Below are 27,466 nucleotides of genomic sequence, written 5' to 3' on the forward strand. Positions count from 1 at the left end.
CCCAATTCAATGAAGTTGTCTACAGCTCCCCATAGCCACTGAGTGATTTAATGCGGATTCGCCCCCGAGCAGGTGCTTTCTCTGGCTGAAGTCATTTGGAGGCAATTCAGAACTGTGACCTCAGCACATTGGGTCCTCTGGGACTAGACAGACGATCCGGCCGCCTTTCCCAGCCTCTGCCAGCAGCAACTGAGAGCAAATGATTGAGCGTCAATGTGCCTGCGGTTTTCCTGCACCCTACATTAGCGGAAAGCACTAAATGAGCTACTTAATGGAGCTTCAGGAAAGTCATACAAGTCATCGCGTTAGTAAAACATCATAGCAAGAGAAGAAAAAAATGTGCTCCACGTATAGTCTTACAAAGCATTTTTTCTGGATTTTGACTATAGTAAACCGTAGGAGAGATGCTTCTTCTTTAACCACACGGTATACGCAGCATAACTTTTGGGCTCTCGCCTGATGTTCCACGACACCCTCTTTTCCATGTTTACTTAAATTTTGCCTCAAAATCGTCAACTATCCCTTGTTGCACACACCACACTCAAGTCACACCTCCCTCTTTTCTTTAACACTTCATCAATCTCAGCACTCTTATGCTATTTGATAAGCTTTTCCCATCGTTTCCCTTCTCTATTTCACAAACTTGGAAAGCACCCGTAAAAGCACACAAACGAAATCTACTGTGTTCCAACTTAAATCAAAAACACATTTCACCCATCACCCACCCAACCGACTCTGTTCCCTGCATCCTGCTTACACGCAGCGACAAACGTACCCCTCATTCTTTTATTCTAAACACTTGCAGTGATACCAGAACTGTCTCCATAGCCCGACAGCAGCTATGCCAAAAATAAGCCACTCTAGAGCCAAGTACTGTGAGAGCCTACTGACACAAGATTTTAGTAAAAGTCTGCCGGAGCGTCAATACATTTCTCTCATGTTTAACAGGCTAAGCCAGGTCACTTACTGGCTCTTGTTCTGGTGTTAATAACATGTTACTCGGCTGGATCGCTGTCTAATTTGCGATAGATAAACAGCGCTATAAGCATATCATTTTCAAGTTTTGGCGTCAAGGTATTTTTATATTTACAAAGCAGTAACGACTACAAAACAGTAATTTGTATTATCAGTCATAATGCAGAACTACGTAATATTGGTTTTAAAGCAGATAATAGTCAGCCAGTCTGGTGTTTGTTTTGTTCTTTTAGAGCAATAATCAGGATTTAAAGTAGAAAGAGAATAAGAACAAATGCTAAAAAAAAATATGAATACACGAGAATCCTTAATTAATATCAGGTTAACTACCAAAAACACAGCAGAGCATGGAGGAACGTAGTAAACAACTTCTCGCACCCCCTCCCATTTCTTTCCTCCCCTTACTCCCAACCCTCCCTCCTCACTTTTGCACACGTTGTTCATAACTGCTGATTTCCCTTTGGCCATAGCAATACTATCCAACCCACCCACCCCCCACATCATTCACATGAGAGCTGGCGTCTGCCTCGAGAGCTCCCTGTCATTTCCAGGGCTTTTGACTCCATCGGCATTAGTGAGGAGCAGAGTCTGTGGGGCAACCAGCCAAATTCCTTTACTACTACCATTGGTTTGTATCGCCTAACAACGGCAGTGCTACATAACCCCTCACAGACCTTAAAAGAAAGCAGCAGCAACAATGTTTAAGACCACAAGGTAGAAGAATTGTAGAAGTGGCTGCAATAAAGCAGAACAGAATGACAGGTGTCAGTCAGATCTGCAGCATGCAAACGTGTTCTGCAGCAGCTCATTACAAATTAATAATAGCGCACAACATCTGTGCACACGATTTCAATCAATTGCCACGTTATGCAAAAAACGTGGCTGACCAGCGAAGGACTGAGCAAACCAAACAGCATTATCTGCACGCAGCTTCCTGTACAGTCAACACCGCCCCTCATGGGAATAGCTCATGAGCCTGCGAACCGATCACACTTGATTTTCAAAGCGGCTACTCACCATTTAGTCATAAAACTGTGTTTGTCTTAAGAAAATCGAGCCTTGGAGCCATAGGCTTGCAGCGTTTCAAAGTACTCTCAGTCAATGTGGAAATCCTTTCTTTCTTTCTTTTTAAAAAAAAATAATAGCTCGCGTGTAAACATAAGCATGCTAAAATCGGCTAAACTGACGAAAACTGGACCAGAGACCAATGTTTATAGGGATTCCTTGTCACTTAAAATACTATCTCGCTAATCTAATAAGAAACATGTTTTTTTTTACTCACCTCTGAAATTGTCCACAAACAGTGATCACATTATTCGGCTCTGTGTCCTGCCTTCATCGGTATCAACGTGGTGGCCACATATCTTTTTATCTCCCAACAGCTGAAATAGCAAAACCAAAACACGATCAGACATTATACCATTGCTGATTTCAATCTAAATATTTAAGCCATGTGCCATGAGCCACAACTAAGGACACAACCTAAAATTCAAATATTGTCCCTCGTGTTCAAGCTACAACTTTGGCTGTTTGTACAGTTACTGATCGTGCCAAAGAGGGTAAGCTGGGGTAAAAATCTTGCCATAAATATCAAACTGAAATCCCTACACGTTGCTCTTGACGACCTATAAAAAAAAATAAATAAAAAAAAATCAATCGTTAACCTTGCCCGCTCCAAAACAGAAAGTTGCGATGGTAGAAGCGGAGTGCCAACATGCAAAGCATCCCCTTAAGACATGCATTTCCAAAATACGTAGGGCAGTAGCAGGTATAGAGGTAAAGCCACTTAATATAATCCTTTAATTATGAAAGGTTTGTGTTTCATTTACAACACAAAGATAGTTAACACCCATCTAATAAGACAGCCCGTGCTACAGTGTGTATCAATGGCACTGGCAGCAGCTAACTAGCCATCTATCAGCAGCCTATTTAAGGACCATTTAAGCTCTTTTCACCCTGCACAGCCAGTAATGACATTGTTTATAGGCAACAAACAATAAGCAGACGCCCACAGCTTTAAGACAGTTTGTAGAAACCGAAAGAATAGGGCACAACTCAGGTCAAGTGATGTACATAATCTTGCATCTCCGTCACATTCTCGTAGACACTCGTGTTACTACATCTCAGCTACGACGGCTAACGATGTATTAGCAAGTGAGCTAAAGCAGAAAAATATTCCAAAGTGGTTTCAAAGACTAACGCACAATTAAATCGAGCGGGAAACACTCGCAAAAAAATATGGCGAATTATATTCCAGTGGTAGAAAATAACAGATGCAGCGCCGTGTAGGTTATTAAAAAAACACTAACTGTCAACAAAATGGCGGCTGCGTTGAATCAACAGAGACCCGAAATGGATCTCCCTCTATTTCTTCCTCCTCGCTGTTAAAATCCTTTTTTCCTTACAGCAACTGGTATCCGTAATATTTCCCGAGATGCTCCGAAATCCACAACGACTCGTCGTTAGCTGGGCCTGGATGTGTCAACACGGGCCTCTCTCGTTAATCGGGCCTCCATGTCTGCTCAGCCCGTATCACTACTGTGTCAGTACAACACGGGCATTCTCAGTCCCACCGAGAAGGGAGGAGGGCGCGGGAGGGCGGAGGGCGGAGGGGAGAAGAGAGGAGGAGAGGTGAGGAAAGGAGGGGAATGGAGTGGAAATGTCGGTTCCTGCGGTCTCTGGTCACTGACAAAAATGTCTGTGGCTCATTATTTCGCTATTTTCGGCTGCCGTAGGGAGCTGTCTTTCGGGTTGGTTCAGGGTGTGTTTGATAGTATGCAGCGGCCAACTGTCAGGCTCGCGGTGCCTGGTGAGCGGGCACACAGGGTCAACGTAACGTTACGGTATATAAACAGAGCGGGCAGGAGAGGGGAACAGAGCTCTATAACCTATAAATAAACCATTGCACTTCCTTTACTCTGTTAGAAGTGAAGCTATTAGTTGACTGACTAATGGCTGAGTTACCTAAACAGCAACATTCTTATAAGAGATTTATAAATAATTAAGCAGCAGGACTGGACTTATTGGCGGCTTAGGCTACTGGAATAAATTTATCAATTTAGACAAATATGTCACCATAATCTAGTGACAATCAATTTGATTATAGTTCAATTGTAAAGGGCTACAGGCATTTGGCTAATTATATTTGAATTGCATCAGAAAAAGAGTAGGCTGCACATCTGTGCCTCCATGTTTTGGTAAGGGTAATTTAATTTGAACTATCCTAACTCCTGACAATTTTCTACAAATTAAGTTTATTCCTTTAGGTGGGCAATTTAGGTAATGTTCAACCAATATTTAACACATTTATTGTCTAAGGGGTTTATATTCCTCTTTATTTACAGTGAAAATAGAAGATGAACAGCTTCATGAAGGGCTGCTTTTGCATTACAAGAAGAACAAAGTCCCTCATGTGTCCTATTGAACATGCAGCAACAATAACATGCGCAAAGGAAACACCATCCAACATGTAAGTATGCCAGACGTTTGGTGCCACTTCTGCTTTTGTAATTTGATTTGACCAACTGTTGAACCTGCAGAGTGCATGTATTTAATCTTTGAAACAGTAAATGTTCATACATGCTAGTTGATACATTAAAGAAATCCATAGGCTCATGGACTATTTAATAAAGCACTTTTATCAATAACATAGCCAACAAGTACTCTGAAGGCTACATACTTACATTTCTGTCTTCAAGTAAAGATGCGTATCTCATATTCATGTATACATGCTAATTAGTCATCTTTTTAAAATGTATTTCAAGATGTATTTCAAGTTTATTTCAGATTAAAGTCTGACGTAATCTGTCATCAGTTCAGTTGTAACAATGCTGACCACACAATGCAAAACCCTTACATATCAAATTACTGGACAGAATGAAATATCTCCCTGTGATTATCAAATAATTAATGCAACAGAAGAATAAGAGTGAGGGTCACAAGGTTCAGCTTTACGTTGTTAAAAGGTCAAGAAAACGTTGCGTAAAAAGACCAAACTGTCTTACTAAGACAACAATGAAAAAGTGTTTTCTGTTAGATCCTGTCGCTTTGACACTGGCAGGTCAGTGGTGATTAGTTCATCGCATCAAAATCGGTCATTAAGAAAAGCACCTGAGAGGGCAGCGTAGCGAGAAGGACACATCACCTCCGCGCCTTGTCAGCAAACTGCAGGATCCTTCTGCGAGTGCTGTGGCGTACGATAGCAGTAACGCTGGAGTAGAAAACATAAATGTCCTGAGCAGAGAGGCACCTATCACTCGAGGGTCGAGGCTGCAAGTTATAACTGTGAAGCATGTTTTTATTTAAGATCTGCTGGTCTGACGTGAGAAGCGTGTTTTGAATATATTAAAGGAGGTAGAGTTGTCGGCTTGTTTCTCAGATCGCCTGCCTCTCCTGTTGCTCTTGCCTGACAGATCTCGGCACCTCTGGGGGCTCCGATGTGGACAGGAGGCTGTTGTCAACACCATTAAGACTTTTGCGGCAGACTGGGCATGTATCGTGCTGTGAGAGGGGAGAAAACCTGTTATTCAGCATCCAAAAATGTAAGTGACAAAGCATAAGTGCAACTTTGGGAATCAAAAAGGGTTTCTCCATCCAGACGAGTGGTACCAAAAAAGCCTTCTTGACAATTTAAGCAGACCTTCGAATGCCTGACCACAGCCACTCCTCATCCTTACCAGCTCCAGCCACGGCACTATACATTCATTGTGGAAGTGATGTAGGCAAGGAAGCTTCCTAACAGACTCCCCTAATGAGTACTCCTCCCGACAAACTGGACACCCGAGTCTGCAGTCTAGAAGACAAAAAGAAATGCAAAGTATTTAGTGGCTTAAAAGTAGAAGCTACAGAGAACTTAGTCATAAAATACTGAAACAGTTTGTTACAAACAGATGAGAAGCTTACTGCTTATATCAGTAGTTTGCTTTGCTCATTTGCACCTTTGTGAATTATGTCAAATATTTTCGAAATAGTTTACAACCAGGTCAAGAAGCATGTATTTATGATTTACCAATGTGGCTCCAATATGGTCATTATGGCTAATTGATATTCTCTTTACTTCAGAGAAATAAACAAGGAGTTAAGGAATCACATAACAATAACTAAATAAATAAAGTTAGAGAGAAGAGGAAAGTTAGAAGAAGTTAAGCTACAACAAAAAGAAAATGTCAAAAGTGGTAAAAGCAGCAGAGAGAGTGAACGAAAGGGTCAATAAGAGTGTGGAAGGAAAAGACAGGATGGTGGAAGAAAGAACGAAGAAGAGAAGAATGAATTATTTGATGCCACGAGTGAGAGGAGGAGGAGTGGAAGGAGGGAAAGAAAGATAAGTAAGGAGTAACTAGATAGATGGATGAAGGGAATGATAACAGAGGAAAGGCAGGGGGAAGGAAAGAAGGGAGAGGGAATTAAAGATAAAGAGATGAATAAAAATGTCAGAAGAAAGGAAAGGTAGGGAGAAAAATAAAGCTATGAGGTGGTCAGTAAAGGAGATAATAGAGGAAGGAAAGAGCAAAAGTGGGAAGAAAGGGTAAAAGGAAAAGTAGGAGAAAGTGGTGAAGGAGAGAAAGGGGAAGATAGAAGGAGGGGAGGAGAAATTATAGTGGGAGTGGAAAGGGAGAAAGAAAGAAAGAAAGAAAGATGAATGGATGGAAGGATAGTGGAGGGATGAAAGGGGAAGAGAAGGGGAAGAGAAACAGGAGTTGATATGAAATGATAAATTAAGGAACCCTAAGAGAAGAAGAGAAAGAAAAGATAAGCAGGAATGATATATAAGACTGAAGAACATAAGGATAGATAAAAAAAAAGAAGTAAGGAGAGAGTGAGGCAAAAAAGTAGAAGGAGACAATATAACTTCAGACCATATCAAAACGCTGTAAAACTGTATAATTGACAGTTCTAATGTAATTAGCCTAAATTTTAAAACCAAACCCTGAACATGAGATGAAACCATATGGGAGAGATCAGACAGAGCAGCAGAATCCACACCTGTTTGGTCTTGAGAGACGCAAACTACTGGCAGGGATGAAATCATCTCCTTTTCTGCAGGGGGTGGACCTGTGTTCTCCAGCTGTCCTAATAACTGGGTGAGTAGGAGAAGAGGTGTCAGAGGAGGGTTACAGGTGAATGCATGTAAACTAAGTGGTAACAGCTTTGGTGGTGAACATAAAGAGATACGTGGGAGTCCAGACTTTGATATCACAGCGCCTCATGACAGCTCTGGTATCACTGACCTCTGTGATGACTGCATCGAGACCTCCCTGACCCCACGCATAATCTCCTGGGTTTGAGTGCAACTGTAGCATGCCGGATCTGAGAGACAAAGAGATAGAGAGTGAGAGGGAAGTTTTCACACAGCATCAGAATGAAATCAAAAGCAAATGATGTGAAATCGAAAATTCAAGAAAGCGCCTACAGTGCAGCTGGTGCAGCACCAGGGTTTCCATTACTGATAAACAGGCCAGCCAAGAACTGCTGCACCATCCTTGAAAGAGAAAAAGCAGAGATGGCAAACATGTCTGATTTTACTGTATGTTCAACAACTTCAAATAACGAATCACTTACTGGAATTAGCGAATGAACTCATGGATGACTTTATTATCCTAAACAAAGCTTTTTATTCTTTTTACTTTTCTCACAATTTGCTAGTTTTGCAGTGGTGACTGCAGAGTGGAAAAATAACCCTGCAGAACTGTGGCACTGATGTTTCTGGGTACAACGCCCACACACACACCCTTCTGTTGCAGGCCTTTGCTCAGGCCTGGGCGACACCTGCTCTTCGGCCTCAACGACTGGCAACTCTGGAGAGGGACTGCTCTCAGATACCTGCTCGCTGTCCTCTGGATCGGACGCAGAGGAGGGCGGATGCGACAGCAGAGCAGAGCGCTCCATGAATACCAGCTGCCATAACTTGGAGAGGGACCAGAGAAGTAAAAGTGTCAAATCAAGCCCTGGAGACGAGGGATTGTGCTTGTAAAAATGCCACTTATAAGGACAAACCTCTGAGAGCAACGAGTTTGAAGCTTCACCAGCAACCGAAGGCGGGCTGCCCTGCAACAGGCTGGACAACCAACAAATAAACGCATAAATCCATCAGGCGTGACGTGGAAAACACATCTTTCATAAGCATCTTTCATAAGCATCTTTCAAATGTCAAAGAGGTATTCTTGAAGTTTTAAACCTTTAGAATTAAAGAGCCCATATCACGCTCACATACAGGCTCATGGGAGTCTTCTAGAATAGGTTAAGATGCTGTTATATTTGGAAAAAAGTTTCTAATACAGTCCACTGCTGCAGCACCTTTTGTTGCCTTCTGTCTGAACTGCTCCGTTTTAGCTCCTGTCTTTAAGACCCCCCTCCCAAAGGACCCAGTCTGCTCTGATCGGTCAGCAAATTGGGCAGAAATGGGAGCATGTGTGTCAGCTGGTAATTCTTTAATGCAGGGGGCGTCAAGCTATCTATTAAGACAGCGTTATGCAAATGATGTTAATGATAATGTAATTAAGTAAAGGAAGATAAGTAGGGACGACAAATTAGGTAATATCTTATTGCTTTTTTCTGAAGGACAAAATAACTATCTTATAAATAATAATAATAATAAATATCTTATTACAGTGAAGGGATGAGAAAACCAACAAAACATAAAGCAAAATATCACCTCTTTAACTCACTCCATATTGTTCTAGAATGCGCTGCTGAGGGTGGCAGCATGTTGGAGTAGCTCTGTACCTCACATTGAGATTTTTCTTTTTTTCTAAATTTCATTCCTGTTATTTCTTGGAAGAAATTGCATTTTTTGGACAACTGTTCCTTCCTGCCTTGGATGCTGTGCAGCTGGATTCATTTTTCCCAATACTTTTGTATATTTTACTCTTTTGTCATGATGCATCACCATAGCAACAAGGTGGTCTACAACAGGGAGCAGCTGAATAACATTGGAAAAGCAGAAATAATTCGACAACTGAAGCCAGAAATCCCACTGGAATTGAAAAGGAGGCGTCGTGGATGCAGAGCAGGAGTAAAGAGGAGAGACAGAAAGAAGAAGTTCAAACCATCTCTGCCATCCTGCATCATGGGAAATGTAAGATCGTTAGCTAACAAGTTGGATGAACTTTTAGCCTTGATAAGGACTCAGCAAGAATATCAGGAATGTAGCATTATGTGTTTTACTGAGACATGGCTACAGGATCATATCCCCGACTCCAGCGTCTCTCTGCCGGGCTTCCTGACTGTACGAGCAGATCGAGATTTAAAGAGTAGCAGGAAAAGGAAAGGGGGTGGATTGGCAGTGCTTGTCAACAACAGATGGTGTCACCCAGGACATGTTACTGTGAAGAGTCGTATCTGCAGTCCTGACATTGAACTATTGGCACTAAGTTTTCGTCCATATTATTTGCCAAGAGAGTTCACCAGTGTTGTTTTGGTGGCCGTTTACATTCCACCCTCAGCTGTTGCCGACACTGCATGTGATGTCATCAGTTCCGTTGTTGCTAAGATACAGACTCAACACCCCAATTCTTTTGTGGCAATATCTGGTGATTTTAATCATGCCTCACTCTCTGCTACACTGCCAACTTTTCAACAGTTTGTCAGCTGCTCTACCAGAGAAAACAAGACATTGGATTTGTTTTACACAAATGTCAAGGATTCATACATTTCCAAATCAAGACCTCCCCTGGGAAAATCAGATCACAACCTTGTTTTTCTCTGTTCAGCATATAAACCCCTTGTCCAGAGACTACCTGTCACAAAAAGGACTGTTAGAAAGTGGTCAGAGGAAGCTGAAGAAGCCTTACAGGGTTGTTTTGATGCAACCGATTGGATTTCTCTTTGTAAGCCACATGGAGAGGACATTAATGCCATGACTGAGTGTGTGACTGACTATATAAACTTCTGTGTGGACAACACCATCCCCACCAGAACAGTGAGATGCTTCCCTAATAACAAACCCTGGATCACCAGTGAGCTAAAGGAACTATTGAACAGGAAAAAAAGACCCTTTAGGGAGCAAGACAGGGAGTTACTGAGGAGTATACAGAAGCAGCTCAAAGTCAAGATCAGAGAGAGCAAGGAGGTGTATAGAAAGAAGCTTGAGAGTAAACTGCAGAGGAACAATATCAGAGATGTGTGGTCAGGAATGAAGAAGATCACAGGCCTCAAGCAGAGGGAGGATCGGATGGATGGAAGTCTGGACAGAGCAAATGAGCTGAACACATTCTTCAACAGGTTCAGTTCAGGAACAAGCTCACCATCCTCCGCTCCTGTTCCCAGCCAAAGAGACATCCCACCCTCCTCTGACCCACAGCTTTCCTGTAACATCTCCACCTCCACCTCAGTCATGGATTCTTCTGCTTCCACTAGTTTGTCATCAACCCAATCAGGAGATGCTGCTGTCCCCTTTGCCTCCCCCTCCCACTTTTCTGTTTCTAGAAGTCAGGTGAAGAGGCAGTTGGAAAGACTGAACCGGAACAAGGCTGCAGGTCCAGATGGTGTCAGCCCCCAAGTCCTGAAGGCCTGTGCAGAGCAGCTCTGTGGGATTCTGCAACACCTTTTCAACCTTAGCTTGACCCAAGAGAAGGTACCACTGTTGTGGAAGACATCCTGTCTGGTTCCGGTACCAAAGAAAACTCACCCTTCAGATATCAATGACTACAGACCTGTTGCACTGACATCCCACATCATGAAGGTCCTGGAGAGACTCCTGTTGACCCACCTGTGTAAGCAAACCAGCACATATCAGGACCCCCTGCAGTTTGCTTATTGCCATGGAGTTGGAGTTGAAGACGCTATCATACACCTGCTTCAACAAACCCACTGTCATCTGGATAAAGCAGGCAGCACTGTGAGGATCATGTTCTTTGATTTCTCCAGTGCATTTAACACAATCCAGCCTGATCTGCTTAGTCTGAAACTCCAGAAGACTCAGGTGGAGGCCTCAACAATCACCTGGATTAATGACTACCTGACAAACAGACCACAGTTTGTCAGACTGAAGAATTGTGTGTCTAACCAGGTGATCAGCAGCACAGGAGCACCACAGGGGACTGTACTCTCACCATTTCTTTTCACTCTGTACACTTCAGACTTCCAGAACAAGTCAGACTCCTGTCATCTACAGAAATATTCAGATGACTCTGCAGTAGTCGGGTGTATCAGAGATGGACAAGAAGCTGAGTACAGAGAGCTGGTGGACCGCTTTGTGGCATGGTGTGGGAACAATCATCTCATCTTGAATGTTAACAAAACAAAGGAGATGATTGTAGATTTCAGGAGAAACAAGGTCAGATCAAACCCTGTTTCCATCATGGGAGAAGAAGTGGAGGTGGTTGAGGAATATAAATACCTTGGTGTTCATGTGGACAACAGACTGGACTGGAGACACAACAGTGAAGCCATCTACAAGAAAGGACAGAGCAGACTGTACTTCTTGAGGAAGCTAAGGTCCTTCAAGGTTTGCAACAAGATGTTGCAGATCTTCTACAAGTCTGTTGTTGAGAGCGTCATTTCCTCTTGCGTCATCTGTTGGGGCAGCAGCATCAGAACCAGGGACCTAAAAAGACTCAACAACCTGATAAGGAAGGCTGGTTCTGTTCTGGGGACGACTGTGGAACCTCTGGAGACAATAATGCAAAGAAGGATTTTGCATAAAATCAAGAGAATTATGGACAACCCTGAACATCCTCTCCATGAGACTGTTATCAGAAAACAGAGTCTCTTCAGTCAAAGGCTTCTTCAGTTTGGATGCAAAACGGACCGCTACAGGAAATCTTTCCTGCCCACAGCCATCAGCATCTATAATAACTCTTTGATTTAATTGAGCTACATCAACATTTAATTTCCCTCTGGGATAAATAAAGTATTTTTGAATTTGAATTGAATTGAATTGAATATCAACTCATCTGTCAAGCTTATAGTTCATTTTAATTTTTTTTTAAACTTTCTTGAAATAAAGAATAATGGGAAAACTGATCAGTTTCAAAGGACTTTGTAAAATCCTAAAGATCTACTCTAAATAGGAATGAATGTTGAAAGTTGGGCCCATCGAACTAACACTCAATTCACTAATATTCCCTTCTGCAATTCTTTTTCAAAGTGTTACTAATTGTCTTGCTTTTCTCTGGATTGGACTGAAGTTTATAATGAGTATTCATGAAACCTTAAGGAGATTTTTGGTAGGAAACAGGTGCTGCAACATGTTTTACAGCGAACAAAGAAAAAAATAATCTATATATAGGCCTATCTCCACCATTTTTCACTTTCGTGCAACCAAGTCTAGTTTCTGTTCATAGAGGATGGTTCTGTCATATCTAAAAGTAAAAATATAAAAAGAAAAAACACTTTAAAGTGTCTTGGCTTGTACACAAAATGATTTGGAGTATGTTTCCACGTTTACACGAATGTCATGGTAGTTTTCACATGATCTATTTTGCAAGGAAACCCATAAACTGGATGTTTCCAAGCTTTGACAGTCGTGCATTTGAGTTCCTACATGGGCAGCATGCTTTAAAACATGTTTCAAAATCAGAAAGCTAACTATTTCTAACAAAACTATGCTGTACCTGGAGTTTTCTGTTGTCTCCTCAATGAAGTCAGAGCCACATGTGGGGCAGACAAGATCCTCAAGGAAGAAAACAAATAATAATTACAATCTGCAGAACATGAATACATATCTCATCTAATTGAATAACTATGCGATACTATCGCAGCGATAGCAGCCTCAGGAACTCTTAGGCCTACCCCCAAACCTCAAGTACACACAAATGACATTCATTTCTAAATCACAAGCGTACTATGCTTAAACTATGCGCGTAATGTGACATTTAGACTTTGATCAACCTTTTCTTGGAGGATGAGGGGTATATTTCGTGATATCAGTGCGTAATTGTGCCACGAAAACGAGATGGGCAACGTACATGTTACAGTTTCCGCTTCGTCTTTTGTGCTCAGTCATCGTTTTCATCTCTGTTGTGAAGGAGGGCAAATCAAACTGAACCAAAGAGATGCAACACGCCCATCTGAAGTTCTGTGACTTGTATGAAGTCTTGCATGGGGTGACACCCACGCAGCTGACAGTAGACAACTGGACACAGGGTCGCCAGCAGTGGTGTTTCTAAATATGGCAACGCGAATTGCCAGATTACATTCGCTCACTCTACTTTAAGAGTTTCAAGCATGCTGTCCTCACACGAACAACCTCCTTTTGGCTGTCGCAAGCAAACATTGTTTTTATAGATTCCGCTTATTATGATTCGGAAGTTAGAAAAAGAAGTTAAAAGTCTGCAGATTTTCAGAAGACGGCGCCCTGAAAGTGTGTAATCCCCCCCCCCCCCCCCCTCCCCTGTCTGAAGGATCGCGGATGACTCGTGTGGAACAAAAGCAATCTCCAAAGAGACTCACCGGGAGTTTGGGGTTTGTCTCACGTTTACAGCAGTGACAGTAAAAACGGTGTGGTGTATCCGCAGCCTCCGCCATCTTCGCGGTGAGGAGCAGTGCCTGACGTCGGTGTGACAGACCATAAAAGTCTCAACCGCTTGTCAGAAGGGTCAGAGCGGTCCAAGAGGGTTTGACAAGTCAGAAAACCCAACCTTTCTAACAGTACAACCCCTACGCTGCTCGTTAAAGTTAATAAAGAGGTGTTGGTTAAGAGTTCAACATGTCAAAACTATTTCGCGCAGGGGCACTTTCAGCCGTTTTCCTTTGGTATCCGTTGCCATGGTTTTTACAAATACACGTATATAAATAACAGAGTTCAAAAGTAAGCAACAATTTTTTGCAATCAGTGTTATAGTTTTCTTTGGGCGGGTATTGTGTCGCGAGATTATATTTTAGGGGATCTTTTCTCCGTAGAGCAGTTTCGATTTAAAAATGTAGCTTAAAACGATAAATTTTCGAAATAAATTGAGCCATCATATCCTCAGCGTAGTCTACCTAAGCCGTTTCCTAGCAACGCGGGTCCAGGTCAGTCGATAACTGTTACGACAAGCTAAAGACGTAAGGATGGTTGACTTGATAAAAAACAGGTTGTTTGACTCGGATTTCTTTTCAAAACGTTTTTATTTATTATCCTCTCATCGAGATACACCAATAACGACAGCAGCAGACTGTGAAAGCATGACAATATATTTTTATTAAAACCAACACAGTCATAATCAACAATCACAAGCAGCACCAACGCAACAGTAACAGTTTCCGGAAACAAAACAAACACACGTTCTCAATCCTTACAGTATGAGAGATTTTGGCAATACAGCAAATAGGCATTCTCATTTGTAATGATAACGAAAAAAAACCCAAACATGTTAGTTTACACTTAAGCAACAAAAAGTAGTGTTGGCTAAAGTTGAGTCGCTCAGTTATGGATCAATTGTTAATGTGGTAACATTTCGGAGTGCAGCCTGACTGTTATGCTTTGCTTAAGTATGGCCCCTCCAAAACACATCCCAAGTCATTAAAACATTGGGAATATCCAGGCTTCTCCTATCCCACTTGGCACACAGCATTTTCCCTGCCTCAACAGACACTTTATATGACTGCATTAAATTTCATACAGCCTATTTTTTTATTTATATTTTACACCATCCTTAAGTTTCTTGAACTTTCCCATTTGCTAATTTGGTTTGGCTATGTCGCTAACTTGTCCTGTACACGTTTAGAAATTAGACAACCCCCACATCTGTTTCATGCATGTGTCCTTAAGTTTAGTTGCCAAGGGGGTATAATATAGAGTTTGCTCCCCTAAATTGATTCTTCATCAAGCTCATCCTCCACTCCTCAACTCTCCCAGCCCTGTTTGTTCCTCTTTATCGAGGTGCAGTGAAGGCTCCCTGGGCAGCTCCCTGGGCAGCGGAGGCAGCTGCATGGCGTACGGCCTGATTGGACATGACTCCGGTGGCAAACTCAGCCTGAGCCTTCTGAAAGCTGGCATCGGTTTGCCTATACTGACTGTGGATCTGGAGCAGGAAAGAGCAGAGCACATTGACACATGATACGTGCATCAATTCATCATTCCATTAAGAACAGTGCGAGGCTGTAAGTGATACCCCACAACCTGATATTGTGGCTTTTATTAGAGCTCTTTATTGAATGTTTGACAGAAGGTGGACCACCAAGGCAAAGCGGTGAGAGCATTTTCATTGACCAGGTGATGCATTATGAAATGAAATATGACTCGGTGGAACGTGTCCCATCCATTTTGACGTGTTACAGAAATTTCTTACAGACACAGTCCCTACTACTAATCCTTATTTGACAAGCTTTCAAAGAGGTACTTCACAGGTGAGAAACAAATGATATTGATCAACAGTGTCTTCAAGTTTTCATAATTCAGGAACTTTGAGTCAGGTGGAGCAGATCGTCAAATGAGCACAGGGTTGGCAAATGAATCCTTACAGGTTACAGCTTGTTTTTGATAGTCATTAATAAACCAAACACTGTTTGAATAGATTTTTGACCGCCAAATTTGTTTAAAGATTTTTCATAACCACAGGGTTTTCTTATTTAGATCACCGTCTTGATCTTTTGAAACAGGCAAGACAAAACTGTGCAAACTGCACACATTTTTGGGAGATGACTACAAAGTAGCCCTGACCTAAAGGGACCTTACCAGATTGTCTAATTTATTCCACATGGGCCATAATTGACTAAATCCATATCATGTTTTATCAAAGAAAAACTTTAATCTAGCGCTTAAGACCTTCATCAGGAAAGGGTTCACTAAGGTAAGTCAAGTGAGAAATAGGGTCATTTTTTTCCTTTCGTAGATTTTTATGTAATTTTACTTTTAAAGTTAGAAGTCGCCCCCTTCTGGCCATTAGATAGAATACAGGTTTAAAGTACTTCCTCATTGGCTTAATTTCTGAGACCTGGAGGCCACGTCCATCCTTTATATGTGGTCTATTGCCGTCAGTACGTTTGCATCCACGGTTAAGCAGAACTATGGTAATAGCTCGACTGTCTTTGGCCCAGAATACAAGCAAAAGCTGCAACTTGATTTCTTGACTAAGTACGCGTGACTCGACAACGATTGGTGGGGACGTGCCCCCTTTCAGCTTGTTAGTATTTAGCCTTTTCCAGTTGGCCTTTCACATCACAGACCGACAACCAATGACAAACAAATTGATTGGTGACAAAAATATGTACCATGTCGAGTGGTGAATCAAACTGCTTTGCAGCTTTGAGTTTCTTGTAAATGTACAAATGAGATGGACGTTATCCCTTGTGGTTATTTTGTCGTTACCGGCTTCTTCTGCTACTTCCAGGTCAGAGCTGTGGGTGGGACCTGAGGGATGGAGCAGAGCACCTGGCCCAGGCTGAGTCCAAATGAACACTGTTATCTTACTTAGAGGAATTCAAATTGAATTTTAATTTCACTTTTACATTTATCTTAATCAAACTAGCGCAATTGAAGTCTCACATAGAAAAAGGTTGAAATAAATTACAAAATCTGGGGAAATTTTTCTCAATTCTGCAAGAATAAATTACATTTAGGCTGTGTTTCTTTCATTTATCTAATTATTTTCAAGAGTTGATGATCATACGGCAGATAGAAACTCATCTGGCCAACGTGTTGCTCTCATTACTGATCATATGAATAATCACCTGTGCTCCAGAGATTAAACGGGGCCCGTGCTAGCTAACATGAGAGAGTAAGTGCCCAGTTAAAATAAATTCCTAAAGACCTCGATTTTTCTCTTGTATCTGCAACTGGTTTCGTTTTGGGGCTTTGCTTGAAATTTTGTTTCCATTAAGCCACCACCACGCTCCTGCTGTTTATTACATCGGAACACAACGTAGCCTATATCGCCACCTTCTGACAACTTTACACATCGGACTTCATTGGCTCCACACAGGTAAATGGAAAAATGGGAAAAAGCCTGATTCACATTTTTAAGTAACATTTCAAAAGGTTGCTTCAAATTAAGGTAATAGAGCCGAGACGCAACTAGTGTGTATCACAAATAAAAGTCATACTCCGGTCGAGTCCAGGTTTGAGAAACCTGGATATAGTAAAAATGCAAATACTGTGGCATTAAAAATATACAGTCTTATTGTTTTGTACACCTGAAAACTCACTTCTGTTAAGAACGAGGACGCGGGGATATAACCAGGTTAATCTATGTAAATATTATGTCCCAAATTAGATAAAAAGCTGGGTGCTGGGTATTCTTTCAATGCACCATTCAGGGTTAACATGACTGACATCTTGGTATAAACAGACTTAACTTGTGCCAAAAGCTGCGAGTTTGCTTTAAATGTAAACAAATGCACTCACCTTCTTCAGCATGACAACCCCCATAGCAGTCTGGGCAGTAAATAAGATGGCATTTATCATCATGATCACACCGACACCAACACTGCTCTTCAGAGCAGCGAGGCTTACAATCCAACCGCTGACAGAGAGAAAAGATAACATGAAATACAGAAAAAAAGAGGTTTAAAAGTGCGATGAACAATATATCCATTTGATTATATTTACACTTTAAAATAAATAAATAAATACATCAAATCATTTCCAGATTGCAGTAAAACTGATATGAGCTCGATCATAGCAGCAGTCTAGCAAAATCTGTGTGTAAAAGTTGCCTCATTGTTTCCTGTGGGAAAATAAGAGCAAAAGTGTTCTTAACCACATTAAATACAGACTGTTTTTAATGCGGGTCTGTAAAGCATGAACAGGAAGGAGCTGCCTCACACGGAGATTGTTTATCAGTCATACCTGAATCCCCATCCAGGGATGCCAATGGTCATGATGACAAAGACACCCACTTGGGCAAAGAAAATGAAGAAGAAGATGAAGAAGTTGAAGGAGCTGTCACTCCTGTTTGAGAAAAAAATAGTGTCACTGAGCTGAAACACTAAATATAGTTATGTTACAGTAGCCAAAGTCAAAACAAGGAAGATACCCATGTTTATATGTGATGGTGGTACACACCTGAAGGCTTTGTACATAGGACGATACCAACAGACGAAAGAGCAGGGGGTGAAGAGGAGGGCCCAGAGGATGGCGAGGCCCAAGCCAACACCCCCAGAGCTGTCCACACAGAACATGGCCAGGGAGGAGATCAGGTTCAACAGAAGCGTGCCAGTGCAGACTAGACGTTGGTAAAGGGAGATTAAACACAGAGACGGCCAGAGAAGGGATTAATGAACAGCAGGGAAAAGCGCTGCAGTTTAAATTCAGAGATAAACTTAAAAAGCCGAGCCAGCCTGAAAAAAAACAGGCCAATTCATTGGGATTTCGGCTGATTTACTGAAGTGCTATTTGTTACTCTTCTCAGACTACTGCTGAGCTTAAAATAGCCTCTTTTAGTTGGCTCAAAGACACTAACCCCATTTGAACCTGTTTTTGTCGATCTTAAGCAATTCCTCAATTTAATAAATTATTAATTATCAAATTAAAATGACAACAAAAGGCACTGGCCTTGGCAGATGACAGTGCTCTACAAGCTCCCTTTTCATTCATATACTGAAACCAATCAGCCATTAATTTAAAATCACCTGCCAAACAGGTGTCAATCACGCCACGAGACAGCTCTGACCCACTGGGACCTGGACCTTAAGGGAGTCCCGTTGTGTCCTAAAACAGTGTGTTGTTAGTGGATCGTTGAGGCCATGCACATTTGATCAGATTGGGAACTGAGAGTTTGGATGCATCGGCTTTAATGTTGCAGCTGATCTGTGTGCTTTGTCTTAAAAAGTGAAATGCAGAACAAAAAGGTCATGTTTTAGTTTCATCTTTATAAATCTGTATCAATGTTCATCTTAATCATGTCTATTATGTCTAAATTTGTATTTGTAAGACTGCATTTGAATTTAAAAACAGCTCCTGCCCCTTTTTTCTCAACCCATTTCCCTTCCACATAATGGATTAATTCCTATCTAGATGCCCCTGCTACGTGCCCCCTAAGTCCTGGGTCTAGCAGTGAAGTGTCAAGAGTCTTTGTACAAACATTCAGGCCCTTGCTCCAACAGCAGAAGACACACGGGCATGAGTCAGCTCTTACTGCCTTGTACTTGCAAGTCTCAAGAGTGATTAGACGGGGATTTAGGAGTGAGTCTTACTTCGCTCCTGTCAAATAAACCACTTCAAAAAACGCCAGATTTTGTTAACTCACACATCCAGAAGTAGTACATGATGGTGACGGTGCGCTGGAAGCGCTGGGTGATCTCCACATTGATGTCCTGATAGAAGCAGGGGCCGACAGGACAGAACGAAGGCAGCGGGGGCCAGTTGTTCTGACGTGCTGGAGAAGAGAGTAGAGGGGGGGAACTCACTGAAATAAATATACATTTCTAGATATCTATACCAAGCATTCCCGTTCTCTAAAGTTTCCCTTTAACTGACAAAATATACATAATCTTACACTGAAACAAAGGCCATAACATCCATTTACATTTTCACCCCAACTATCTCTTTGACTAGTGCTCCCAAATGTGCATCTAAGCCCCTCCAACTCCCCCCTCATCTTCTTACAGGCTCCAGGTCCGAGGCCGTGGGACTCAAGCTCCCGTTCTCTTCTCTCCAGCTCCTGGGCTTTCTTCTCCAGCTCCTCCTGCTTCCTCAGGAGCTCAGCTGTGGTAGCATTCACTACAGGCTAACACACCAAAACAGCAGGCAAGCACGGCATCAGAAATGTAAGTCAATTTTTCAAAGAGAAAGGCTGCATTTGTGTTATAAATGATCAATTGTTTATTATGTTAAAAAAACTAATATCATGAGAAAATTTCTAAATATTCTAGTCTGTGTATCAACGTTTGTATGCAAGTCTGAAAAGTAGCTACAGATCCCATCCCATCTTTTGTTAATAAATCATATTAATCAAACACTTTCATCGACTTTAAAGAGCAGATATGTACTCTTCAGACATTCATTTTCAAGATCCAACTATTCGTGAGCATCTAGCGTCCACTGAAGTGACAAGCACAGCAGTGTGCACCCTCACACAGGAGGGGGAGTACCTTGGAGTTATAGGAGCCATAGTTGCGAGGCTCAGTGGGTGTAGTTCTGCTGGGTGGCGTCTGTGCAGGCACGGGCGCAGCAGAGGGAGAGGTGGCTTCGTATGGCGGAGGGGGCTGTAAAACGTTCCGTCAGAAAAAAGCACATATCAATCAGTTTGAGCAAAAGCCCGCCAACGAAAAAGATAGATACCCAGCGGAGATTTTCCTGATATTTGGTGGTTAAAATGATGGCTGAAGTTATTTTTTGTACCCTCGACAGCCACGTCCAGAATTTAAAACAATCGAAGTTGAAGTCAAAAAGGCACCAAGAAAGAGGAGCAGTATCATTTGTTTTCCACATTCAGATTTTTTCTCTACAATTAGATGAATAAATCTAAAAAAAAAAAAAAAAAAAAAAAAAAAAAAGATTTTAAAAACATTGTGAACTAATCAGAACAAATCATTGATTTATTCTTCACTTCCAGGCTTTGAAAATGATGGTAACCACCTTAAATAGATTCAATTAAATTGATTATTGCACTTTTTGTGCGCCAAAAAAACGCCATGGTTACCAATTTGAATCTAAGATATCAATATTATAACATTTATAAATGTGTATGAAATGAGTAAACATCTTCACTGTTTCGGTAAAAAGCCTTTGCATTTGATCCCATAACTCAAACTGCAACCGATAAATAAGCAAATGTAGTTCATAAGTATTTCCTCCTGCCGTATCACCACTCATTTGACTGCTACTCCCTACGGTACATCTGGCTGGTTCTTCATAATTATTCATGAAGAGTGCTAGTGACACAGACTAACGCCCGCATGAGTCTGTGAGAGTGAGCATCTTGCTTATGACAGATTTCTACAAATACCAAGTTTAGTTTCTGTTAAGGTAGCGTCTGCCAGTATCTACCACTAACAGGAAGTGCATAACATGTTTCCGAGCAACAAAAAGCCTAAACAATGTGAGCAATTTGACGGCTTAATAATCGGAAAATTAATTACAATTATGTACAAAACGAACCTCATAATGAGGCAAAGCAGGCAGCATATTAGGCAAAGTAGCTAAAAGGAGGTCCTGACATCTCACTGTGTCATCTGCTGTGGACTATTTTAAAGAAAACAAAAATGTGTTACAATCTACTTAGCATGGGTGCAGCTTTAACACCTGATCTTGAAGTTTTCAGGCCTGTGAAATGCTGCATACATATTTGATTTGATCAGCAAAAAATAAATAAATAGGGGAATTCTCCAGAAAGCGACTAAACGGACCAATCCAAGTTTATTTGAGGTTGCTTTTAATAAAAATCTATTGTAAATGTTTTGACTTAGTTTCGAGACGTGTTTGTTTAAGCTATCAAACTAGATCACGTCCTTCAGTTTACATGCCTCTCTAGAAGCAGGCCGGTTCCAGTTTTACATTAAATACAAATTAAACTCCATGTTCAATTAGTCTGATCATCTGCCTTTAAATTTTACATTCTTCTACAAAGTCTATTTATTCTTTTATTTCCAATATCCACTGCAGAACTGTAGGAGCTATTCTTTTGAGGAACTACATGACTAACTCATCGCACGACACGTAATGTTGCGTGTGTTTATTTACACAAGACGCCACTAACACTTCCGCCAATGTGACGCCAGAGCAAAGTGGATGGTTTTCACTACCATTAGATGGCCTGGAAGAATGAGCGGAATGAATGCAGAAAAAAATTATTATATATTATATGTATATATACCTCCTTCCATGTCACATATCAATACACCTGTTACATTAAGTGGTGATTCTAATAAGACTCTAGGATTGAGTGTTAATGGTTGTTTCATCCGTCTCTGCGTTGACCCTGCAACAGATTGGCCACCTGTTTGGGGTGTGCCCTGCCTCTTCCCCTACCGTGATCCTATATGGGATGAGGTTTATATGATAAATGGATGAATGGATGGATGTTCAGCTGCTGGTATGGTTCCAATTATACAAGCACAGAGTGACAGTGAACCTAGTTCAAAGAAGATGACTTCATTTTTAGGTAAGCAGGCTAGTTTCCCCTTCAACAGCATTAAGTTTAGAAGAAACCACTTAAATGGACTTGGTTTCAGAGCTCCACTGCACAGCTATTTTGGGTTTAAGCTGAATGAACTCGTTATGGTTTAGTGGTTTTATTTGATTAAATAACGCTTCCCCAAACATTTCAATTCAAATGCCTACAAATTCAGAACAGTTTTTCTGGTTTGGATAGGGCATACGAGTGGCATAACATCGTCTTAAAGTGGCAATTATGATGTTTATCACATTTATTCCTGGGGAAATTCATCCTACACACAAAGATACCATAACACACATAAGAAATAATGGACTAAGTAGACAGATAGTAGTAGAAACAGGAAGTTACTGGACACTAAGCTACAGTCCTCGAGCCCCTTCCTCTTCTCCAAGTTAAAGTAGACAAGCAATCCAATCACAGCTCACCCCAGTTGTGTTGTCAAATGGGTTATAAAGGTCCAGCGTGGCATATCCTGTGTTGCTGCTATGCTGAGTCACTGCAGGGTCCTAGCAGAAGAAATAGACAAGATAAAATAATTAAATTATCACAGTAATACATCTCACTTGGCCGGATGTCACATCAGTCTGCATCAGGCCAAACTCAGAGGCCCTTACTCATGTGTTCATTGTTAATGAGACACGCAGAAAGTGATAAGCACGTCACATGAGCAACAACACGCTTGACATTACAGAAAGACCACATCTTTCACCCATCAGACACGCAGCAGAACGCGATGTTCATGTCACCCACCTGGAAAGGGTTTTGGTCCTCCATCGGCTCTGGAAAGCTTGTGTATTTTGACATGTCAGTGGCAGCTAATGTCGAGAAGCCACCACTGCTAATGTTAGCCTTACAGGAATAAAAGTAGCAGTTATTCTTTCCTCTAATACGCTGCGTTTGTTTTTAGTTTTATAAATCGAAAGTGCGGTCAGTTTATCGTTAGCTAGCTGCGCGACTCCTCCGTGCTCATCTCTCCGCTGTTTTAAATTACTTTAAGCTTCAGATTGGCTGATGGTTGAACAACCGCTTTTTTAGATCTTATTTATTACAGACAGCCAATATTCGCAGGTTTATCGCGTCACCGTCGTACAGAGTAGATCCGTTATGTTCTCCTGCAGCCTGCAGGAAAACATCCGTGGAACAGGAAGTAGGCAGCCAGGAGGCGGTCATGTGACTTCTACTGCGGCAGAGTCACGTGGGGAGGGGGAATGGCGGGAATGGGTTGCTTTTTAAACGTTTGCCATTAGCAAAGAAACGTTGGATAAGTTTGTCTCACTGGGCAACAAACACCATTAAGACTCTTCCAACAGTTTATTTATTTATGTATTGCTTTTCAAGATGCATTTAGCATTTGAGTGAAAGTATTTAGTTACCAACCGTTTTTTGATTATTTGCTGTTTGACTGTCAAGAAGGAAATTCATCACCAAATCACAACAAATGTCATTTCAAGGAACCGCAAAGATACAATCAATTCAAGCTGATTATAGTCCAGTCCATTATATCACAATCAAATCAAATTAATTGAATCCAAATGAGCTAAATTCATACAATGACCATTTAGAAAAAAGTTACCTTTACAAGTCATATTCAAATGCAGTAACTAGCACTTTACTAGTTACTGCATTTGAAAAGTAACTTCATTACTTATTACTTTACTGTTTCTTAATAAAGCGTTAAAGTATGCAAAAACATCATTGCCCCATCTTCACTTGGTATTTATTGTACAATACAAAATGGTATATAAAACCACATGGAACAATGCCTCAAAAAAATCAACTAAAAAGGATTTCAATTTCAGTTTCAAAACACAGGCTTTGCGACACATGAGAACAAAAATCTCAATGTAAAAATGTAAAAAACAAAGGTCACTTTACCCCATACAATTAAAACAGGGATGCACTTATGCCCATACAAGGAAACAGAAAATGCACCTAATTAAATAAACAGAAATGTCATATTAATGAAATACTAAAAGAATCATTTTCCCCTTAGCTCACTCTCCTCTGACCTCCTGTCAAGTCTCAAACTTTTGAACATTCACAACAGAATACTGTTCGAGTCGTGGGTATTTTATCCAGTATTTTACGAAATCTGGGGGATTCAATTGTTGACAGTGGGAGCATGTCCTCCACAATGAAGCCTGCTACCATACCACTGGCGTAGCCACATTGGGTATCCAGATGTTGTATGCATTCCCATCAATAATAGTCAACAGTAGTTCACAGCAGGTCTAAACATTCACACATGTGACGTGCTCTCAAATAAATCAATAACAAAGTAATACAAAAAGCTCTCTTTGTGTTCTCAAAAAAACAGCAAAAACATAACACAGACATAGACATTCCGTGCCCAATGAGATGAACATATAATATACAATCATGCGCGTACTCATGCACTTTCACAGAGCCATACAGGTCCTTTCTACATAGGTTTATAATTCTAACAAATTATAAAACTATTTTTAAAGTAACTTAACTGCTTACAGCTCTATTCTTCACAGATAATAACCTCTGTAAGTTTTAACTAAATCCAAATACATTTGGTATAAATGTTAAAAGAGAAACCCCTTCTGGAAAATTGCAGCTTTTACTTATTAATCAACCTTTATTGGCCTCATCAAGGATTAATGGATCACTGTAAAAAGCCCTTTATTGATTATGCTAAAAATAGTTTTTGTTAGGTATGGTATTATGTGACCATCACAGTGTCTCAGTCAGTTAACGGCCAGGAACAGGAGCAACGGTTTGATCATTAACCTACAACAACATAATTTTCCCCCTGCTATCTTTTTTGCATGTTTCAAGGTCAAAGTGCTGTATTGATATGCTCTTACATCAGCATAAGGCACGAGTAAGCTTTAGCATGTTTATAATCAGATTTTCATTTAATGTATTCATAATATATGGAATAATTGAAGTGGACTTAAATTAAATTTACATTGACCTTTCCACAACACATTAAGTACTGGCAACTGGAAATTCCAGAGTGTAAAATTGATAGTTTAAACAGTGATTAACAGTAATTAGTTGTGATTCTAATCATAAATCTTTACGCAGATTTATCTACAATGATATTTCTCAAATTTATCAATCATGGCTTCTATTATAACTTGTGAAATGTGCCTTATCACCCGATTGTTGACCAAAATACTCCATACACAGATCTTTTTTTTTTTTTTACTTCCAGCTCCAGGCAACATCATGAAAGTTATGCTGCAAGATTTAGACGGAGCAAAGGACTGCTTCACGTCTAGATAAATACTAGGATAAAGTATGTTTGTATTTTATTCTATTTCTATTCTATAGATATCAGCCTTTACCATCTCTGCTTTTATTCAACTGTGACACTACACTCACGTGAAGCTGCTCTTAAGACCTCATGGGTATGACAGTTTCCTTGTTGAGAGGGCAACTTGGGTCTTAATGGGTTTATAACAAAAAAAAAGGCAATTATCTCTTTTTCCAGTAGATGTCACACTTGGACATTGCTAATCTCATTTGAATGTGATTCTCAAGATTAAGGTGGGATTAGAACATTTTCACTCTGTACCTGAGTCACGAGTACACGTCTAATATTTTTCAAATCAAAATACTAAAAACATATAGCTCAAATATCACCACAGATAATCTTGAAATTCAGCGTACCAAACGTGTTGTTTCCGTGGCTAATCATTGAAATATATTAATAAGAATTATTAAAAGTGTGTGTCTTTTGACCCCATGTTGTGTGCAGGGAGCACTTTGCAGAACCTCTTTATAGGTTTAACTTCTCATACGTGACCCCTCAGTCACAGGTTGAGCAGCAGAAGATAGGATTACATCTTCAGCTCCAACAGTTTGTACACATTTCATGCCCTACTGCCCTTGCAAAGTCCAGCCTGATCTCTTTTTATTCTCCTTTTCTACAAGTCACATGGGGTCACATGGGGTCACATGGGTGAAGACAGTCATGAGATTTTATCACAAAAACACCGGCCAAACTGTCACGCACACATAGGGTGTACCCTCTGACCTGTTTATACATACAATGTACATTTTATCTTACTGCAGCTCCGTTGTCTATAACTGCATCTCCAAATATAATCCACAGAATCTTATTAAACCAATGCATATAACATCAGATACACAGGTTAGGTTAATTGGGTGTTGATATTAGGTAAGTAAATTATTTTACTTCAGGAGCACATTAAGAGTTCACGAGAGAACAGGTTAGTAGCTTTGAGGTTGAAAAGTTATCTTTCATTGATGTTGTCTGACAGATTAGTTGTCAGCTATTCATTAATCACAGGAATAAATCAGATATTTGTTTTTCCCAGTTCTTTCTTCTTTTCTATATTGTTGTTAACATTTAAGATTCATTTAAGATGCATTTAAGATTTCAAATTAATCATTGGTCAGACATCACAATGGCATACAAGTTACTGAAAGGGGTGGAAATTACTCAAAGTTTTAAGACAAATCTGTTAATAACAGTACCTGTTTTCAATGAAGGAATTTTTATGAAGTTATTATTTTTTTCTTAACAGTGCCACTGTATGTTTCAGATCAACACTAAAGCTGAATTTATTTGTATTTTTCGGGTAAACCATGAAGGAGCAAAGTTAACTTGTGTTGTCTGACTGAACATACTCAGGGACTTCATTTGTCTTTATATCCTCAGCTAGCAGCTTCTGTGTTTGTCAGCTGACTCCTGTGACTCATCATTTCCTCTAATGGGTCCTGTCATGATTAGTTCAGATGGCCCCAAATCAAATGCTGGAGTCGGTTGCCTCCGTGGTCCTGAAACCGCAGCATTCCTCCTCAGCCAATCAAGCAATCCAATGCTCCATGACATCACTGCCTGAGGAATGAACTGGCATAACAGTTGAGTGTGGAAAATGACCCGCCTAAGGAGGGACTGCTTTATACTGCTGCAATGAGGCTTACAATCATTTGTCAGACTGGACATTAAGACAGAATCTTGCATCTTGTGCATTTGGATGTGCGTGTGCAATGCCAGTTTTCCCTCTGAATAAACATCAGGGAACTTTCCAACCCCTCAGGAGTGCAGTTAATGTGCTGCGGTTTAGAAGAAGACTTGCACAATAGCATGAGTTTCACTGTGGCCATTGAAAACATACTTTCTAGCTTTGACACAATAAATCACATATGTGATAGTTGTGGTTGTGCAAGCCACGAATACTTGGGACATATTTTCACTCTTTTTCAATAATGCATTTAGTACCTGTCCTTGTGAGGAAATGCTACACTTCTTATCTACAACATTTCAGGCATCTTTACTGCACCAGATCACCTTGACAGAATTACAAGGTTCACTTTGAGGTAGAAAAGCATGAGATGAGCCTATAAAATATCAGCCACAGCTACAATTTAAACTACTGGTCCCTTTTACAAGCAAAATGCTACTTAGGGGGGTTTAGAAAGCATATTAACAAAATATAAAAGAATGACACAAAGAGGCTATGTCTCAACCTCCTCTAAACTCCTCAGATGGTTTAATCTGAATAAAGGTT

At 40.7% G+C, this 27,466-nt stretch overlaps 3 protein-coding genes across 5 annotated transcripts in view; all 3 read right to left on the minus strand.

Annotated features, from left to right (window-relative positions):
* ash1l (ash1 (absent, small, or homeotic)-like (Drosophila)) overlaps positions 1 to 3,671 on the minus strand; it is a 31,448-nt gene extending 27,777 nt beyond the window's left edge. For 2 of the 3 annotated variants that reach the window (XM_075449932.1, XM_075449930.1), the window contains exons 1-2: positions 3,381 to 3,671; positions 2,258 to 2,357 (exon numbers count right to left, since the gene is read on the minus strand). The gene's annotated coding sequence lies outside the window, so the exon portion shown is untranslated. The other variant, XM_075449931.1, reaches the window with a different exon arrangement.
* A 659-nt stretch (positions 3,672 to 4,330) lies between these two features.
* rnf115b (ring finger protein 115b) lies at positions 4,331 to 13,490 on the minus strand. The gene is made up of 9 exons (XM_075450108.1): positions 13,366 to 13,490; positions 12,528 to 12,586; positions 7,969 to 8,029; positions 7,703 to 7,878; positions 7,385 to 7,453; positions 7,203 to 7,281; positions 6,958 to 7,051; positions 5,652 to 5,767; positions 4,331 to 5,475 (listed from the first exon to the last, which is right to left on the minus strand). Exons 1-9 carry the CDS (start codon positions 13,438 to 13,440, stop codon positions 5,350 to 5,352), a joined length of 855 nt encoding a protein of 284 aa, XP_075306223.1. The 5' UTR covers positions 13,441 to 13,490; the 3' UTR covers positions 4,331 to 5,349.
* Positions 13,491 to 14,003: 513 nt separating this feature from the next.
* On the minus strand, positions 14,004 to 23,112 carry scamp3 (secretory carrier membrane protein 3). The gene is made up of 9 exons (XM_075449310.1): positions 22,704 to 23,112; positions 22,379 to 22,459; positions 19,927 to 20,040; positions 19,442 to 19,562; positions 19,083 to 19,211; positions 17,900 to 18,059; positions 17,684 to 17,785; positions 17,240 to 17,357; positions 14,004 to 14,918 (listed from the first exon to the last, which is right to left on the minus strand). Exons 1-9 carry the CDS (start codon positions 22,755 to 22,757, stop codon positions 14,769 to 14,771), a joined length of 1,029 nt encoding a protein of 342 aa, XP_075305425.1. The 5' UTR covers positions 22,758 to 23,112; the 3' UTR covers positions 14,004 to 14,768.
* Between the last annotated feature and the right edge of the window lie 4,354 nt (positions 23,113 to 27,466).

Source organism: Odontesthes bonariensis, chromosome 18, assembly GCF_027942865.1.
Source record: "Odontesthes bonariensis isolate fOdoBon6 chromosome 18, fOdoBon6.hap1, whole genome shotgun sequence".
In the NCBI taxonomy this organism is placed as follows: Eukaryota; Metazoa; Chordata; class Actinopteri; order Atheriniformes; family Atherinopsidae; genus Odontesthes; species Odontesthes bonariensis.